At 41.3% G+C, this 17,128-nt stretch overlaps 1 protein-coding gene across 1 annotated transcript in view; it reads left to right on the top strand.

The window, feature by feature from the left end:
* The first annotated feature begins 5,635 nt into the window (after nucleotides 1–5,635).
* LOC120936827 (probable cation-transporting ATPase 13A4) overlaps nucleotides 5,636–17,128 on the top strand; it is a 110,691-nt gene continuing 99,198 nt past the window's right edge. The window contains exons 1-3 of the mRNA XM_040349524.1: nucleotides 5,636–6,049; nucleotides 14,296–14,469; nucleotides 14,644–14,787. Coding sequence (XP_040205458.1) covers nucleotides 5,987–6,049; nucleotides 14,296–14,469; nucleotides 14,644–14,787 — 381 coding nt within the window. The 5' untranslated portion in view covers nucleotides 5,636–5,986. The remainder of the gene's footprint in view (nucleotides 6,050–14,295; nucleotides 14,470–14,643; nucleotides 14,788–17,128) is intronic.

Raw genomic sequence — 17,128 nt, forward strand, 5'->3', positions numbered from 1 at the left:
GGTTTGCCTTTGCAGCCTCTATTGGTGTTTTCTGATTGGCATAGTGAGAGATTATTGGAACAATGAGTCATTCAGAATATTGGAACAAGGAGCCAAATTGTTAGGAAATAACTGAACAACAGAGTGATGAAATCATTATGGTGCTTCTCCATACTGCTTAGTCACATGGTGAGTGGAGAGAAAAGACCTTTACTTGTCAAGCAATTAACTGAAGCTACAAGAAATGGTGGATCCTGCACTAAAAAGCAGGGCCTTGTGGTGCTGCCAAGCTGAATATCATATAATTGCATTGCAGAATATACAACTATAGTCAGGTGAAATGGAAAGTACACCACATGGAAATTGTTCCATTTCTAAATGTAGCCCCCCCCCCCTGGGTCTTCTAAAGGCTGAGTGTCACCTCCAGAGACAGGGAGCAAGCTAGTATTTACCCCAAGGCTGAGTCCATGGCTATAATGGGGATTTTTGAACATAAATGGGCACCAGTCACTTTTGATCTTTTTAAAGCTTTAAAGGGTCACTAAAGGAAAACATTTTTTTAGCTGAAATGACTGTTTACAGGGTATAGAGACATACTAGTTAACTGATTCCTTTTAAAAATGATTAAAAATAGATCAAAATCAATCATATAATGTGCCTGCAGTTTAGTTTCGTTTTTGCTGTTGTTTCTTGGTTCTCTGATGTACAGAGAGCCAATAGAGGGCAGTGAGCAAATAGAGGGCAGTGATACTTTGTCTAAAACTCCTCAGCACCAATCCAGTTTCGTTTTACACACAGTAATCACACCTCCTTGATTAGTCACCACAGTGAGAAATCTCCCAGTACTGTGGTGATCAGGAAACAGACAACCAGGAAGTGTCCAGAACAGAGAGGATTTACAGCAACATCAAAGCAAAAACTAACAATGAGGACATGAAACCAGGACTGCAGTAAGGTAAAGGAAGCTATTTAGCTAAAAAAAAAAAAATCCTTTAGTGACCCTTTAACCTCCTGGGCGGTGTTCCCGAGTCTGACTCGGGGTAAGATTTTTGGGCTAGGATCGGTAACCCCGAGTCAGACTCGGGCTTGCCTCGCTGGATGTACAGGGAGTGTTTACTTACCTTGTCCCTGGATCCGATGCCACCGCGCTGTGTGAGCGAGCGGGACCTCGCTCGATTCACACAGCGTCCTCCTGTGCCGCCGATCTCCGTTCCCTGCGACGTTACGACGCACGGGGACGGAGAACGGCGCCAAATTTAAAAAAGTAAACAAACACATTACACACAGTATACTGTAATCTTATAGATTACAGTACTGTATGTAAAAAAAACACACCCCCCTTGTCCCTAGTGGTCTGCCCAGTGTCCTGCATGTCATTTTATATAATAAAAACCTTTTTTTCTCCCTGCAAACTGTAGATTGTCCATAGCAACCAAAAGTGTCCCTTTATGTCAAAAATAGTTTTAGATCAGCTAGAAAACAGCGATAATAAATCATACCGCCAGGGAGGTTAATGTAGAACTTGGAAGAAGGTGGTAGGAGAGAGGGTTAGGGGTCTCAGATACCAGCAGCAGATCACTTGCAGACTTCTTTCATCCAGAAAAAATACATCTTCATAGTACCAGAACCTTTAAGCCAACCTGGCGATACGGCAAACATGTTTCAGATTGTAGAACAAGATCCAGCTTCACAGTGTCAGACCTGGCAACACTAAGCACATTTTAGATGTAGGGGGTAAGTTTTCGCGCCAAAATCTAAATTAATAAATAAGATATATAAATCTCAAAAGTGTAAAAAAGCAGCAATCTAAAAAATTCTGGGGGGCAACCCCAGTATTATAGAGTATGTGAAGGAAAAGAGATGCGCTAATAAAATAAATCAATAAATATGTTAAGAAATTCAGTGAATCAACCTCAAATTTCTAAATAAAGTAATAAATTATGTAATGGTGGGATAGAAGTGAATATATATACAATGATAAATAAGTGACCAAGCCAATAAATAAATAGGTAAGACTCCTAACATAGGAGATCAAAGAAATTATTATTGTGCATAAACAGTCCAAATAATAGTGAAAAGAATTTTGCAGGGTAAGTCCATAGGTCTGTGTAGACTTCCTCCTCCACCAAGGAATGGAAAACAAAACACCGCAAACAAGTGCTCATGGATGGCACCTTACCACAAGAAGTTGATCTCCTTAATCAAAGGGAGATCGCAATAATAATATGAACCCATAAGTGGCTTGGTCACTTATTTATCATTGTATATATATTCACTTCTATTCCACCATTACATAATTTATTACTTTATTTAGAAATTTGAGGTTGATTCACTGAATTTCTTAACATATTTATTGATTTATTTTATTAGCGCATCTCTTTTCCTTCACACATTTTAGATGTAAGTGCATCCTCCAAACGAGTCACCAGGGCCTCCTGGCAGACCAGCCTTCACCCTGGTTCTCTCCATCAAGGGTCCCCCCTGGGTCGTCTCAATTTGACTTGGCTTCTTCCATGCTGGGAAAGACAGCCTAAGGACCAAAGCAGAATTAGTTGGCCCCAGACAGGCTTCTGGTCCTACATGCAGAGCTCACTTCAGCAGCACCTCCCAGAGGGGCCTGAGATAAGAGCCTGAGCACATGGCCAAGCCCAAAAATATATCTGCTCCCAGAATGCACCAGTGGCCAAGAACATCCTACTAGGCTAGCTGGAAGAAAAATAAATATTCATAACTTAATCTAGTTGTACTATCTCATACTGGCATGTGGTACCAGTAAAAGTAACATTGAGAAATGCACAACCTAATTGAGATTAGAGAAAAGGCCAGAAATAACTGTACAATCAGTCTAAGCCATCTACAGCTCAGCCAAAAACTAAATTTACATTATAGCCCCAGTTTAAGCTTGATGGATCCAGAGGAGTGGAAGAATTCAATTGATGCTATTAAGCACTTTATATCTATGCTCTGATGAGTTTAAAGTGTTTGCAGGGGTCGGTTCACACTGCTGCGATGTCAAAGTTCCGATGTGATTCGCACCGCTCTGCAGTGCAAATCACATGTGATCTCTGTGCGATGCAATTTCAGCCATACAAATTGTATGGCTGAATTCACATCAAACTCGCACAGGACCCCCTTTTTTTTTTTGAACACGTTCAAACGTGTTCAAACCCATGCGATCCGATTCCTGTCAGTTTGCAGATCACACTGCGATATGCAAACTGATTTGGGGGTGTCATTAACGTTTAACTGACACTCCCAGCTGTTTGCATAGGGCAGTGTGAACTGCCGCTGGGAAACATGCGATGCGGGAACCCGCAGTGGATTTGCAGGATTCCCGCATCGCAGCAGTATGAACCGGCCCTAAAGGTTCAAGTTATTTTTTTAACCTGAATGCATTCTCTGCGTTAAGGTAAAAAACCTTCTTCTAGCAGCACCCCTCGCAGCATTTCAAACCTAGACTGCACTTATTCCAATCCTATGCCAATGAACCTTTACCCCATACTGAATCTATACTGCATGTAGGTGTGCATGCTCTTCAGGGGCCCCAACAATAGCCAACAGAAGAACATCACAAAGGACTGTCCCTCCTATAATAAATGTTCTGCAAGCCCCCCTTGTTCTCCATTTTTTTAGACAGTGCATAGCCAGTTGGTCAAGGATTAGCATTGCTGCCATGAATGCAGTTTCATGTAGATTGGTAGATTAAACTTTACCACTGCTCACTACAGCAGCTGCTACTATTCATGCTGATCCAGACGCCAAATGTCATTTTACGCCTAGTCCCTACTGTAAATCACTTTGATTGCCCAATTGTGTTGTTACCTTTGTTAATCCATTTTATGCTTGCCTAGTTTATCAACCATATTAGGTGACAATATATTAAGTTTGCCTTTACTACCTGGTTTGGTGCTTGTTTTCTTTGATATAGCATTACTATTGGGTACTAAATATTACTTTCAGTGAATTCCTGTGATATTGTATGTTTGTACACGCAACCTGGTGCGTCAGAGGCGCTGAGGTTGTTGAGAAGGTCAAGACAAAGAACAGAGGACTCATCCTATACAGCGACTCCTAGAGGGGTAGTGCTACATAAGGAAGAAAGTTTTCTTTTCTCCCTTTCCCTACTTTTGTGACTTGCTTGTCATTTTCACAAACAAAGTTTTAATGTGTTCGCTCCCAGACAGCAATACTCAATGTATGTTTTTATTTATTTATTGCTCTTTCGAAAGCTATATATAAAAAAAAAAAAATGTCTGCCCTTTGCCAATTTTATAATTTACAAAGGACTGTTAGGGACTACTGCCAAGTTACAGGACACTGCTAGAGACTACGGCTGTGCTTTAAAAACCTGAGACACAGATGTCACAATTTAGCTTTAAGGAGAAGTGTGGGAATGTAAAAAAAAAAAAAAAAAGAGAAAACATATTGGTCTCTCCCTGCTGCAGCATCAATTTGATGCTGCTGCTGTCTCCGTCAGCTCTAAGCCAGAGAACTGTGTGATCACATGACCACTGATTGCTCAGTTCTTACCGTACTTGTAGCTGAAAGAGGTGGCTGTCAGTCACTGTACTTTGCTCTGCACCTCCAGCACTTACATGGGAGCCAGGCTAAAGCCGTGTACACACAATCGGATTTCTGATTGAATAAAATCCGATGGATTTTTTTCGTCAGAATTCCGAAGAAGCTGACTTAAATCAGTCTTGCATACACACTATCAGACTAAATTCCGACCCTGCCAAAACGCGGAGCCGAAAAAAAATGAAGTTCAATGCTTCTGTGCATGCGTTGACTTGATTCTGAGCATGCATGGCTTTTTCTCTGATGGAGTTCCACACAGATAATCAGAATTTACTATCGTTTTTTTATCCATCGGAAAAATTTAAAACATGTTCTATTTTTTTACACCGATGGAAAAAAGACCGATGGGGTCTACACCTGATCGGTTTGTCCGATGAAAAATGTCCATCAGACTTTTTTCATAGGAAAAAACGATCATGTGTACATGGCTTTAGGGGGGCGTGAGCAGCTGGCTCAGTCTCTCAGTGGCATGCTGAGAGGTTGGGCTAGCTGCTGGCCAGACATTTGGGTTGAATTATGACAATATTCCAGAGTCTAAAACGGTTTTGTTATGTCAAACAACAACGAGTTTTTAGCCTGCTGTCGACTGATTCTGGGTCACAAGAGAGCACAGGTAAGTGCATTCCTGTGACCCACAAAAAAAGTGTAGCTAAAAAAAACTTTGGCTATACATCGCTTTTAATACAAGAAAAAAAGAATGCATAATAAATATGAACTGTATAAAAATAAAATTGGCTGTTGGCTGGCTAACAGCAGTAATATACCACACAGCTATATCACTCTAACATGTCATGCCATATGGTTATCGGACACTAGGAAGGACTACTTTCATTTAGGAAAAACCTGAACAGAATTTTGAAAATGCTTCACAGATTGCTAAAAAACTTGTTTGTGACAATTAATAAAAGCCACGCATTTATCTTATTTTCTCTGTGTAATCATCCTTTGCAAGACACAGAAGCAGCTTTAATAGAATCTCAATGCCAGTAAATTTCATCATGACAAAAAATGAATCCCTACATCCAAAATATAAAACCCACAATTAGATGTTCACTGGCTGAATTACCACTCTGGCATATTAATGCACTGCGGTTTACTGAGTCAATTGCACAGTTATTTTGGAGTGCAAACATACATATGCAGGTTCTTGTACTTATGCTTTGTAGGTATCTAGAATGTGTGATACAATGGCTGGGTAGGTACATCTCTGGCATTAACTGTAAGATAAACACCTAGGTGACGGGAGCCAATTTTGCAATCTACACAGATATAACTGTAGTGACTCATTCCTTAGAATTAATTAAATAGGTGTGCACAATGCATACAAAAATGGAGAAAAATAGAGGCACTGAATGAGGTTATAAATAGGGATCTAAATCCCTGTCACTGTCTCGAGTTTCATTAATTGACACAACATCTACCCATAAGGATGAGGACAAAATTACCCAAAGACCACCGTGCAATTATTAATGAAGGAGAAGAAAATGAAATGGTGAGTTTATTTCTCACTTTGTTTACATTTTGACGCTAGTTAAATAATTATAATTATTAACATTTGAAAGGGAACCAATTTGAAGAGATAGGAATGCAATTGCGAGAAACATGTAGTAATGTTTTTCTTAGCACTATTCATTTTAAATCAAACAATAAATAAAACAGGGTGGTAAATAATAATAAAAAAAGCTACATAGTGAATATTGGATTTTAAATATTTAAAGATGATTGTATAGGGACTGGTACACTTTCCTTTATTACTTAAAAATGCACTAAAATATATGCTTATTAAAATATATCAATGCTTTTTTTCCCTGGCAACTGTACATAAGCAGGTAATGTAGAAACTGAAAATCTTAGACTGACTAAACAGAAAGTGAAGTTGTAGAAGTTGTCATTTAAATAAACCATAATAGCATATTACATGCTCGGTTTCAATGTCTAACTGTCTGTAAATTCTGACCAGTCTATTCCTCTGTAATCTAATAGTAGGCTACCTAGTATAATTCCAAGTGTTGCAAAGTTGATTGCAGAAAAAAAATGCAAATTGAAAATTGGAAGCAAAGTAGGACAAGATAGGGAGAAAAAGCTGCTTCTGCCTGTCAAGAAATAATTGAATACATCCAAATTCACATCTACTTACTTCTCCCACTTGGTGAGGATGTCTATCCTCCTGGCTTCACCATGTCCATTAATGAAAAAAATAAGAGATTTAGGTCATGTATTGACTGCTGTCAAATAAGGCACTGAACAAATGATTACTGATTTTTTTTCTTTTCTTTATGCCCTTTTTTGGCCTGTTGTAGACACATGCTAGTGCTAGTGCTAGTGCACACAGAGGCAGGACTGAAAGCAAAGCTAAATGCAAGGACTTCTGAAAGTCATTAAAATGTGAAGCATGCAGCTATTTATTTTTTTCGCTTTACAAAAACTCTTCTGTACAACAGATCTGGCTATGACTAAACACTAGATATAGTGTGAAATGTGTCAGCTGTCCGAGTTTTGTTTGCTGTGGCGTGTAGTGCTGTGCTAATTTTAAATAAAGGCAACTATTTTTCAAGAGTGCGGCTGTCCAGAAATACATTGTTATTCCTGCTCTGCTAATTGCATTGTCTACACCTGAGATCTCTGTGGGGTGGATCACCACCAAGGTTCCCACCTGGAGAGGCTATCTTTCTATCACCCATCATCCTTCTAAAAGAGCATCAATTATTGTGGCAAAAAAACTAAGAATTCAACTATATAAAGCATTAAATTCTGATTACATCCATAAAAACAAATTATTTGTTAATTAGCTTTTTATAATAATCTGTACTTTCATATGATCAACATTGTTATAAACATGTTATAATTACCTGCACAGAGCAGCCCTAATCCTCCTCTTCTCAGGTCCCCCTCCAGCGCTCCTTCCCCCTGCTGAGTTCCCCCTGCTTGCTATGGGGGTACTCATGCAAGCTCACTGTCTATGAAACACATAGAGCATGGCTCGGCCTCACCCCCGATCCCTCTTCACTTCCTGTGATTGACAGCAGCAGCAACCAATGCTGTGTCTCAGCAAAGGAAAGAGAGACACAGGAGAGCTGCAGCACACAGAATGTTTGTTTTCTAATCTTCATGCATAGAATTCATGAAGGTAAAAAATCTTCAGCCCTTACAACCACTTTCAAGGGGAGTTCCACCCAAAGGGAGAAGTTCTGTTTGACTTCCTCTTCCCCACCCTTCGCTGCCACATTTGGCACCTTTGGGGGGGGGGTAGGTACCTGGTTTTGACTGGTACCTGCTCCCAATTCCGGCTCAGTTCACAGCGTTGAAGTGAGCTAGAAGTTCAGCCCACCCCCCTTTCCCCTGGCAGCTGGCTCATTGACAAAGCGCAGAGCAATTCACGCATGCACACTAGGAAACAAGCCTTGGTGCTAGTTTCCCTTAGCCAAGATGGTGGCGCCAGCACCCGAGAGCCAATACAAGAATCGGCTCAGGTGATGACATCGCTGGATGCCTGGACAGGTAAGTGCCCTAATAATATAAGTCAGCACCTACAGTATTTATAGCTGCTAATTTTTTTTTTGTTTTCGGGGTGGGGGAACTCTGCTTTAAGTATAACCCTTTGTTAAAAGATATGAATTAAAAATATTTTTAAAAATATTAAATGGCAAATAAATCACAATATGACACTTACAGAGAAACCTCCCACCAATTGTCATATGGTGGGCAGTTGACCCGTCCGCAGGCCACCTCTACTGGGCTGGTGCTACCAGTTGTGCCAAGGGGTGAGTCAGGGTTGCCCTTCACCAAATCTGTGGTGAACAGGTCAGGCATGTCAAGAGTCTCCTGAGGGGTGAGGATAACTTCTTTGGTGTTCTCATCCAACATATCACAGGTGGATCTCTTGAGAGGACGCATAACTCTTTGCTTTCTCTGTTTCACTGGCTCGGGCATGGTATGCTCACTAGCCTCTTCTTCCTGTTTGACTGTTTCTGCCTCCTGAAGATCCATTTATTTTACTTCTGCTGTGTATCATTCTTCATCCAGTGTGGAAGAGGGAGACACTTCTGGCTCTTCTGCTGACAGAGCAGATAAGACATCACATCTGTAGGCAACAGGAACTAACAATCGCTTCACAAGATCTGTGTTGGTCCCAGGGATCAACAAATTTCCTGTGGATCCTGGCAGCCAAGGGCACACAATGGCCAGTGTCTCAAAGTTCTGGGGCTTCCCAGCCCTCAATGGATCACACGACAACTTGATCCACAGATATTCATCACAAGGTTAATCCTCCGCTTGAATACCCTGGATCTCTATGTCTTTCAACTTTTGCAGGGGCATATTCAACAAATACCCCTTTTAAAAGTCTCTGGTCAGCAAGGTAACCTGAGCAACCGAATCAACAATGGCTCTGGTATAAATTCCTTCCACCAAAACAGGTACTACAGACAGAGGGTCTACCAACTAGGCAAGAGCCCTTATGGAAGCATCTGGAACAGTAGGTGGGCGTGACTGGACTTGTGATTCCTTCACCTTCTGGCGTTGGGAATGTAGTTTCTGGCGTCATTTTGAAGGCTGATAGGCATTCCTCACTAAACCAGCATACACTGCAGGTGCCCTCCATTGTTCTCTTGCACCCTTGGGACACTTCTCTGCGGTCCATACCAGTCTTCTGTCCTCCTTGGTGTACTAGGGCATTCTCTCTGGTAGTGACCTACACCTCCACAGTTCAAAAAGATGTCTTTATTTTTTGGACCCGGGATACATTCTGCCTCGTAACACCCTTGTCGGACAGCTCAATACGTGTTGCTGTCAGCCGGTTAATCACTTCCAACATCTGGGATACCTGCATCATCAGTGTGGCTATCTCAGACCTGACATCCAATGACCTGGTCACCATCTCCATTATCTTAGACATCTCAGTCTTTAGAACAACGATCTTGGGATCTCTATCAGCTGTGCTGGCCACTCTGTCTCCAACAGCAGATTCCGACCCCTGGTTATTTCCTTTATTCTCCAGCATGGCTTCCTCCTCTCTCACTAATTTAATGAGCTTAGGATATTTCATGGTCAGGCATCCACTGAATTCTGCAGTCGAATACAAACTGGATCAGAGCGTGAAGTACCTTTTAGGATCTTCTGCATTCTAGCTCTACTGCAAGCTCTAGCTCTAATACAATCTGATGCAACAGCTTATTCAAGTGTCTGATGTGGCCTGGTCCAGTCACTCTTCAAAGTTGTCTTTCCCTGTAGGCACTGGAAATCTTCCAGAAAAGGGCCTGGGTTTTTGGTAATCACTTCCAGGGCATGTCAGAGTGTCCCTTGGCAATTTTGACACAACGTCTCCCAGAGCAGCGAAGAACTCAGGCCCAATAATGGTCGAAGATGGCATGGAGTAGGCCTCTTCCCTAGTGGCTTTGACTCGACTGGTACTTGCCGGACACCTGACTGGATTAGACAAAACTCAGCCTGGTTGTCCAGCTGCACACTGGACCCTCGCTTTCATTCCAGCAGCACATGTGTGCAGGAGGCCTCAGGTTTGACTTTGATCACTCATGTTTTCTTGTCTAACGACAAGGTCTGTACTACCTGACTGATCTGCTCCTCAGTCCAGACCTCCCCAGGCAATAGTGTAAGTGCAATGACCAATGAGAAACACACACGTTATAATAAAACACAGAAATTGTCTTGACTGCAATATTTCTGTGGAAAAGTAACAAACAGTATATATATTCAAGTAATCAATTGGAGAGCAATAACTGAGACTAAGAGCAATATAGTTCAATACTATATTGAGGCTGCTTTCAGGGGATTCCAAACCTAAGAATGTCCCCAAGAGCAGAGGCACACTTAAATGGCAAATAAATCACAATATGACACTTTATATTGGATTGGTTACCTCTACTCAAATTTGACTCCAAAGCCCTGTACACACAATCGGTTTGTCTGATGAAAACGGACCGATGGACCGTTTTCATCAGACAAACCGATCGTGTGTGGGCCTTATCATTTTTTTTTCCATGGGTGAAAAAAAATAGAACATGTTTTAAATTTTTCCTATAGAAAAAACGATCGTCTGAGTGGTAAGTCCATCGGTCAAAAATACACGCATGCTCAGAATGAAGTCGACGCATGCTCGGAAGCATTGAACTTAATTTTTCTCAGCACGTTGTAGTGTTTTACGTCACCGCGTTGGACACGGTCGGATTTTTGACTGATGGTGTGTAGGCAAGACTGATGAAATTCAGCTTCTTCGGTTATCCGACGAAAAAATCTATCGGATTAGATTCCATCAGATATCCAATCGTGTGTACAGGGCTTAAGAGTCCAGGCAAAAGGAGAGCAGAAGAATGACCCTCTTTATGTCAGACCTCTCTTTTCTGTCACCTGACACCACAGGCCCAACTACAAACACTGTATAGTTCAATATTCAATGGCTTAACTTCCCAGAGAAAATATCTTGCACACCCACTACATATACAGAGCCCTGAACATGTGTGTGCATGCCTGTATGGCATCAGTAACTTCAGTCTCTTGAAAGGAAGATGAGGCTTTGGATTCTTCAGCTAGCCACTCTCATCGGTGCACTAAACTTCTGAATAGCAGGGTCAAACAAGACAACTGGCCTGGATTATCAAGTAAAGAATGCAAGAACAATGGTGTCTGTATACAGTGTACAGTTTACAGTATACAACATACAAATCTGTGCACAGTGTCCTTGTTTCCTGAAAATGGGCAAATGCCCCCTCACCCAATCCTCCGATCAAGGCCCAAACAAACGTCCTGGAACAGGCAGGCTCTTCCCCCCTCTCCCAGGCTGCATGTCCCCGACCAGCTGTGGATACCTGGATCAATGCAGTGGATGGATCTGGGAGGCAGCACCTCTCCCCTAAGTCCACTTTGTTCTCCTGCCTCGTGTTAACTCTTCTTGTGCAGGCCGCAACTCAGTCTCTTCACCCTCCAACACAGATCCCTTGCCTGCAGATCCAGGCCAGTGTCCCAAGAGAGAGATCTAGGCCTGGACAAGCCTTTTTATACCCTCTCCCAGCATCCTGTTCTTTACTCACAGTGAGCTGGTAGTTGTAGTTCCAGCCACATTTTAGAGGCTATGGAATGAGGTGGAATTCTTTGTTCTATTCATGTATATAATAATAAAAGCCTGCATTTAGTGTGATATTTGCTGCCACTGGAGGATTCTTGCATGCAGCATTTAAAACTACACTGTGTTACCACAATGTCACATTTCAGTAATCTGCCCTAAACCCATAGCTCAAATGTGAACACTAGAGATGGTGGTAAGGAAGTCAATAAGACAAGCAGGAAATGACACACCATCTGTGTATAGAACACTTTGAGGTAGCCAACTTGAATTGCATTTTACAGATAATAACAGTGCTGCAGTTTGAAAAGTTAAAGCAATTTTTAATAACATTCAAAACAATATAACTTGTGTTATATTGTACACAATAAAAATTGTATACGCTAGATTATTATTTTTATTTGCTATTGTTTTGAACTAAAATCAATTCCAATGCACCAAAAACTAATTTGATGGTTGTCAATCGCCTAACAAAAAAACAGAACACTTGCACTGAACTGTAGGAATCCCAATGTAAGAAAAAAGAAATCATACATAGCAGAGCACAAGTATATAAAAGGGTGTAGGCTCTCGACTGACATAGATAGAACAATTCTTGGACTCGACACTACTTCCTTTTTTACATTTGCATAGAATTTCAAAATGTAATATTCCTTACATAATGGAAGGGATAATGCACAATAGCTTGTTATGGACCTTACACAGTGTACAATCTATTTTCGAGATTGTTAATTTGGTAGTCCAGACAGCCTGCCTATGTGTACATGTGTGTCCTCCCCGCTTCTGGTAACCCCCTCTGGGAAGCGCTCTTCCAAGGGGGTTACCTTGCGGGTGCACTCCTGAGTCCTGTACCGGTGTCCATAGCCGCTGACTACAGGACTTGGCCTCGTCCCCCATTCTTCATCAATGGCCAATGGCTGCGCTGCTGTCATTCTATCCAATGAAGAGCCGAGAAGAGTCAAGAAGACTGGGCCAACATCAAGCGCGTTCTTAACGCGGGACGTTCGAGGGCTCATGTAAGTAAACCGGGGGGCTGGGGGGGGGGGGGGGGCCTGCAATCGCCAAATGTTTTTTCACCTTAATACATGCATTAAGGTGAAAAAACATGAACCTTTACAACCCTTTTAAGCCCGGGCTGTGTGTATTTGCTTTTTTGACAGTTGTCTGAAAGTTTGCCAGAAGAAGACACAGTAGGTGTTTTTTAGGTGTAGGTGGTAATTAATTTAGAATAAAGGCAATATAATTATACCCTCCACATTGCAAAAGCTTAATGACCAAAATTTGAACTGTATGTATAAATCAGTGACATGCACTGTCAGCTTTTGGCACGGCTTCTGTCTGTGCTTTTTTTAAACTTTTAACAAATGAAGTCCTGCCCAGCCCCACAAGATGGCTTAGGACTTGTGTAGATGGACAAATACAGTATGCAATAAAGTGGAACCAAATATTCATACTCATACTCAATACAAGTAAGGGAAACCTTAGTTAAGGGAAAATATACTTTTTTACATAGAGGCTGTATAGTGAAATTTGAAAAAATATGGAGAAGATGGTCTGATATCCTGGAGGTATGACGAGAGAGGAGTGGGTAAAACGTGTGAGCAATTGGAGGGAGGGGGAGCATGGTGGCCAGGGGGGACAGGTTTTTTTCTTTTTTTTCTTCCTCTCATTATGGGCTTGGGTTGTATGTTATTTTGGTTGTTTTTGTTGTTTGTATATAAAAGAAATAAAAAGATAATTTGATAAAAAAAAATAATACTCATATTCTTTATAGCCAAGGAAGCTGCCATATTTTGGCAAACAGTTACATTAGCAGGTTTAGTACCACTAAAGATATTGTACGTTCAGTTTGCATTTCAGATGCTTCTAAGTTCCACCTGAATTGCTTAGCAGGTGCATTAAAGGGGAATTAAACTTAAAAAATAAAAAATTGCTGACAGGTAGGATTTTTATGACAAATGAGAACCTATTGCTAGGAAACTTGCTAGGTAAGTATGAAATAATGTACTAATATGTGGCACATGCTAGCACATAAACTAGGCTAAAAGTTCCTGGAGTAAAATGTTTTTTTTTTTTTGCAGTGGTTTAATTCCATTTGAATTTACAGTTGATTTGCAGTTGGCCTTCTTCTGGCCTGTAGCAACCTGCGGCAAGTTGCTTTTGCATTGTTAATGACTTATGGAGGGAGGCTTTATAAAGAAAAGCCTCTTCTGTTCCCATTTCAATTTTTCTTTCACTGTCAATGATACCTGGCTTTCCCTGACCACCACTAAGCCCTGCCAACTGTCAGTCTACTCCTCGTTGAAACTGTCTCAATGGCCAGTAAAGGCACATACATTAGACAGGGTAATGGCAGTTGAGTAGACTTAGTTATGAAGTAAGGGAAAGTCAGGTGACAAAGTGAAACCTTGCATTTGAGATGAGCTTGAGAAGTTTCTGAGTTCCATCAGCTTCTAAACCTGAGACAGCTTCAACAACAAACTAGAGAAATGTTACCACAGAAAACACAGGTGTTATTATTTTAAATTGTTAGAACATCTAGCAGCTATCGGATTTTTATCCATATTTGTATAAAATGTATATGGAAACTGATTCACACAGTTAAATATTTTTTTTTTTTTGTTATTTCTGCTTCAATTATTTGTACTGTGTTTTGACAACAGGAAATTTTTGGCTATAAAGTGAGCATCCTTTGGATTATCCTGTGTGTGATTGGATACTGCGTCTCAGGAGGGATTCTTCTCTTGCTCTTTTATTGGAAGCCAGAGTGGAGCGTATGGGCAAACTGTGTTCCATCCTCTTTGGAGAAAGCCAATGTAGTTTTACTTAGAACAACTGTAAGTACATTTTCTATTGCAGTGTCCAGTTGTATAGAACTGCAATCCATTATGAGCTTTAAAATGCAAATGTTGTTTATATACACCAACTAGATATAATCTCACTGCTTTCTATTGTTGATAGCAGTATTACCAGACATTTCCCCCCATCTGAATTTCCACCATGTTATCTAGGATGAAAGGAAGAAATACACTAGGAAGAAAGTACGCTGGATCATGTTAGATGAATTTAAAGATTGGCTGAATGGGTCGCCGTGTTCTGTCATGTCTGATGAAAACTCCACAGTAAATAGAGCTATAAGAAGACCAGATCTTAAAGTAAGTTATAGTAAAATCTTTTAATAGCATGCTTGCATTAGTGGATTTAGCACATATGGACATAGCAGCACTAATAATTTTTTTTTGTATATCTCAACTAGTAATAAAAAAAAAAAACAAAGATATCAATTCACTTGCAGCAATGCCCATAATATTTTCTAAAAATGTAAACTTATAGAGAATAAATGGAGAAAAATGATATCAGTAAAGTGCAATACAAGGTCCAGTCAAATAGTTGACAGTCTTTGGCTTCCGCATGAAAAGGGTCAAAACGATGTTAAAGGGTCCTGCAGCTTGCCAGGAGAAGATCCGGGAAGATCTGAGGAGCTCAAATTCATTAGAATAATGCAGTATCTCTTTATAGTATAGCATTACTATCTCTTAATTGCATAGAGAATAAATAGAAAACCTCCATAAATAGTACCAATGGTTAAGGAGGAAGTAAACCGCCTCGTAAAAAAAGGGGGAAAAACCTAATCCTGCAAGAGAAAGGCATAATGAGCTGGTATGCATAGCATACTAGCTCATTATGTGCCACTTACCTGAAATCGAAGCCCCCGTAGTCCTCCTCGTTCACCGCTGCCGCCATGTCCCCTCGTAGATACTTCCTTGTTTCGCCGCTCCGGCGCTGTGATTGGCCTGGAGCAGCGATGATGTCACTCCCGGCAGACCCCCGAACATGCGCGAAAACACGGCATTATGTGCCACTTACCTAAAATCGAAGCCCCCGTAGTCCTCCTCGTTCACCGCTGCCGCCATGTCCCCTCGTAGATACTTCCTTGTTTCGCCACTCCGGCGCTGTGATTGGCCTGGAGCAGCGATGATGTCACTCCCGGCAGACCCCCGAACATGCGCGAAAACACGGCATTAACCCAGGTTATGCCATTGTGAAAAACTGCACTTTCAGTGCGCCTGCGCCGTTGTCTATGGCGCGCATGCGCCGTAGACATTGGCGCCTGTAATTAATGTAAATATCCCCTAAACCGTGCAGGTTTAGGAGATTTTTCTTGCACCTACAGCCTTAATCTAGGCTTACCTGTAGGTGCAAGTTGTGTGGTTGAGTTTGCAACCACTTTAATCCAGAGAAAGACTGAGAAAACCCTTATACAGCATGGTCCAATTTGCTCCAACAGGGGAAAATAAACTTCTTTCTGATTCTCTAAGGCAATTGAATATTGCCTGGATCAACAATCTCTGGGGTCATTATCACAAATTCTAATATTCAGCTATATTCTAAGCATTTCGGTATGCATCCAGCTTTTTTAAACAATTTACTAAGCTGCCTTTAACTGGTTTCTAAGGAAGCCTATTCCACATTTTCACAGCACTTACTGTAAAATAGCATTTCCATTTGTGCAGATTAAACATATTTTCTTCCAGATACAATTAGTGCCCCCTTCTCCTTTGCAATGAAGTTAAAGTCAATAACTCTCCTTCAATTTCACTGTATATAATCATATATAATATATATAATTTCACTGTATCTAATCATCTCTTCTCAAGAGAAAATAAAGTTAGTTCAGCTACACTTTCCTCCATGCTTCTTAGTTTAGTTGCTGCATTACTTACTCTGGTCCCCTGCACACTGTGAGTTTTTTACCCTTGAACACTGTATGTTACAAACTGCCATCCCCTGAACTCTGTGGGTTACCTACTCCTGGTCTCTGCACTATGTGTGTTACTTACTCTGGACCTCAGCATTACAGTATGTGTGTTACATACTCCTGACTCATGTACTCTGTGCATTACTTATCCTTGGCCCGTGCACTCCTTGTGATATGCACTCCTGTCCCCTACAATCTGTGCATTACTTACTCCTAACCCAGAGCAGAGTAGGCTTAGATTTTTTTTTTATACATATCGCTTTTAATCTGTGTACACATGGCCAGAATGTCGGGAGACATTTGCGGGTACAAAAAATACCTGCCAACATTCTGCCTGTGTGTATGTGGGAATGTATGCTGGAGAACCAGCAGACGATTGACTCCCGATCAACGCTCCCAGCCAAAGGCAGAGAGTGCTCATTGGCATGTTTTGGCGGGGGCCATGCTCAGCGGGGGCCATCCTTGAACTAACCTTGCATGGTTGGTACAGCGGTTCCTGAGCGCAGCCGCTGTAGTGTGTACCAGGCTTAAGTCCCCCCATTGTTAGCACAATTTGATCACGCCCACCATTGCTCTCATTAGGGTGCCCTAGGTCTTTCAAAAGCATTGAAACACCCCTGCACAGAAGACAATTGTGAAGTGTAATATAGCGACTTGCCAAACTAGGGTGTTTTATGAACTTGTTTGTTCGAGAAATCTGTGTAGATAAGGGCCACAAAGTATTTGTTACTATTTTG

This window comes from Rana temporaria, chromosome 4 (genome assembly GCF_905171775.1).
Source record: "Rana temporaria chromosome 4, aRanTem1.1, whole genome shotgun sequence".
In the NCBI taxonomy this organism is placed as follows: Eukaryota; Metazoa; Chordata; class Amphibia; order Anura; family Ranidae; genus Rana; species Rana temporaria.